This window comes from Varanus komodoensis, unplaced genomic scaffold, assembly GCF_004798865.1.
Source record: "Varanus komodoensis strain SLA01 unplaced genomic scaffold, ASM479886v1 scaffold93, whole genome shotgun sequence".
NCBI classification, from domain to species: domain Eukaryota; kingdom Metazoa; phylum Chordata; class Lepidosauria; order Squamata; family Varanidae; genus Varanus; species Varanus komodoensis.
In genome coordinates this window covers 1,065,776-1,068,929 of record NW_025336635.1, presented here as the reverse complement: position 1 = coordinate 1,068,929, position 3,154 = coordinate 1,065,776, and the positions used below count along the sequence as shown (strand labels likewise).

At 50.9% G+C, this 3,154-nt stretch overlaps 1 protein-coding gene across 1 annotated transcript; it reads right to left on the bottom strand.

Moving 5' to 3' along the window:
• Window positions 1-1,593: 1,593 nt before the first annotated feature.
• Window positions 1,594-2,652, bottom strand: LOC123017447 (chemokine-like receptor 1). The gene has a single exon (XM_044418795.1). It carries the CDS (start codon window positions 2,650-2,652, stop codon window positions 1,594-1,596), a length of 1,059 nt encoding a protein of 352 aa, XP_044274730.1.
• Window positions 2,653-3,154: the final 502 nt, after the last annotated feature.

Genomic DNA, 3,154 nt, shown 5'->3' with positions numbered 1-3,154 from the left:
CCACGGCATGGCAATGGCCTCACCCCGCCGCATCTGCTCCCCCCCCCCAGGGGGCGTATGATGGAGCTAGCCGTGTCTGGCGGCGTGGGGGGCAGCGGAAGCAGCAGCGGTGCCAATGACTGGCCAACAAACGTGCCAAGGACACGACAACGATGACTGGCCATGGAGAATCCAAGTGCTTAGATGGTTTTTTCAAATGCGTGAATGGAAGGCGCAGGGACAGACACCCCTGTGTCCACGCAGAGGTGCTCTCATGTGCCGAGCAGGCTCTCCCGCCCTCTTTTCCTCTCCAGCATACTTAGATCAGAACTTAGAAGCCCAGTCTTTTTATTAGTCCTTCACCAGTTATAGTACAGTATAAATCAAAGTAGTCTTCTCCTTGAGATGTGGGAGAAGCATCTGCCCATGTGAAGAGTAGAATCCAAACTGCAACATTCCCTCTCTTCCGTTTTGGAGAAGATGCTGATTCCACCGTCAAGGTAGCTTGAAGGTGGGAACACTGAACACCACCTTCTGCTGTCATCTCCTGACTGGGTCCAGGAACTCCATCTCCTCCCCCTCCGCAGCTCTGGAACATCCCTGGCCTTTACCAAGGTGGGCTGGTTCTCACACTCTGCCCGAGAACCTTCCCTAGGTAACCTTGAAATGGCCAGATCTTCTGCTCAGCTCTGCCCCTCTGCCTGCTTCTCCAAACTGGATGAATCTACCTGAGCAGACTGTAACAAGCAAGAGCTGGCCTCTCTCTAGCATTTTGTACGTGCAGGTAGTGACTGATCTGTGAAGGGGTGTCTCTATAATACCTTCAATTAAATCAGTCACGGAAAACTGTTGCAAATTTGTGTAGGTCTCCACATTTATTTCTGTATCACATACTGGCCTTTTTCAGCACCTGAACTCTACCCAGCTAACAGAAGCAGAATTGCAGGCCTGTGAGACATCATCGGGCTGAGAGAGACGCAATGGTACCTGTAAGCGCCTGCATTTTCCCCATACTTAGTGCTCAACGTGGCTAATGACCACAAAGCAAATAAAATCACACATCATGGATAATACATATATTTTAAAAGATAACTGATAACAAGTGCCAGTAATATAGAGCTAAAAGTCAATAAACAATGCAGCAGAATAAACATGGATGGTCTGGAATAGAACAAACCAGCCAGGCACATGCAAGGGCGGCTGGGGTGGGAAGGTCTGAGCCTCTTAGCTGATAGCGGAGAGAGAGCGTGACTGCGTACGAGGGAAAAACCACACGTGAGTCGCAACCATGCCGAATGCGCCTGATGAGACAAGGGTAATTCTGTAATCTCCCTGACATGCGGCAGGCATGCACGGCTGTGGGGGAAACCACGGTCGTTCGTTCTTGCCCCTCCTCCGCAGCCGCTGATGCACGATCGTGCAAATTGGCCCACTGGGTGTTACAGGCGTCCTCCTGGAGGGACTGCCAGAGTCTGCCTGCGGCCACAGGAACAACTCTTTCCCACATCTCTCACGAGGCATTTTGTTTGCCAGATCTGGCATGGGGCATCCTTGAGACGTGGTGGTCCAGCGCACAGAATGCACGTGGGCCCGCTGAAGGCAGGGAAGGGCCAGTCAGACCAGGCTGGACTCCACTCCTGAGGTGGAGCTGGTGCTCCTGTGGCTGGAGAAAGAGGCTGTGGCCCAGTTCTCACTGAAGGCCCCCTTGAAGGCAGACAGGGGTGAGTGCAAGCCAGACTTTCTACAGTCCAGCCCGAGGAAGGCGTACAAGAGGGGATTCAGGCAGCTGTTGAGGCAGATGAGGCCGTAAGCCAGTGGCAGACCTATGTCCAGGATGTATTTCATTTCCAGGCTGTCATCATCCAGCGTTTCAAGGATGGAGAAGACATGGTAGGGGAACCAGCAGCAGAAGAAGGCCACCACGATGGCGACTATGATCCTGAAGGACCTGCCAACTCGGCCCAAGAGCTTCCCCTTGAGCTTAACAATAATGGCACAGTAGCAGGCCAGAATGACGTTGAAGGGGATGACAAAGCCGAGCACCAGTTCGGTAGCTACCACTGAACGGTGTTCCTTCGGATCAGTAGCATCCTCGGGACCAAACGTGTAGGTGCAGAGTACTTTGCCATCCAAGGATTGCTCTGTGTCACGGAAGGTGAAGTAGGGGGAGCTGAGGCCCAAGGCCATGGCCCAGATGACAGCAGCCATGAGGGACGCGAGCCGGAGGGTGCGGTGGTTCAAGGCCCAGACTGGGTGTACCACGGAAACATAGCGGTCGGCACTGATGGCTGTCAGGAAGAAGACGCTGGCAAACATGTTCAGGAAAGGCACTACAGTGTCCAGCTTGCACATCACTCTCCCCAGAGGCCAGTGACCCAAGGCCATATAGGTTATGTCCAGGGAGAGGCAAATGGCAAAGATGAAATCCGCCACAGCCAAATTGAGATACCATATGGTGGTGACGGTCTTCTTCATGTGGAAACCAGTGACGTAGATAACCAGGCCATTCCCCGTGGCCCCCAAGAGAAACGTGATGCTGAAAATGGCCATGGAGAACATTTTCATCGCCCAGGAGATGTGGGTAGTATTTAAGGAAGGGCCCATGGACCAGCTTTCATTCCAGCTGAAGCTGTGAACTGCCTGGTCATCTGCAAAGGCGGCGGAGGGATCCATCCCTTCACAGCAAACCTTTCGGTGCTTTGGCCTACAAACAAAAAGCAGCCACACAAAACCCTGATGATGTTAGAACAGAAATGAAACAAACAGGCATGCTCTTAAATAAATGAATTTGCTGTTGCACGTGTGTCGGGAGAGAAGTCCAGGTTGTTAGTTTTGAGATACAATCCCAGTTCTAACGCCATATTTCACAATGGACATGTGAAACTTGAATGTCTGGCTTGAATTCCAAATTAAAATCTGCCTTACTCTTGCAAACAGACCTCTTCAGAAGGGATTATGATTAGAATAAAACTCTTTAACTATGGGCACTTACTTTTTAGGTTTAAGGAAGGCAGAACTGCGGTTTGAGGGGGTTAGTTCACAGTAAGTAGAGGCAATAATCAAGATATCAACTGTTACCAGTTCCTAATAAATACTCTTACACTGATGGCCTATTTGTTTCTCTAATACTAACAACGCTCTCATAATCACAGCGCAAGCATTTGCAATTTTACAA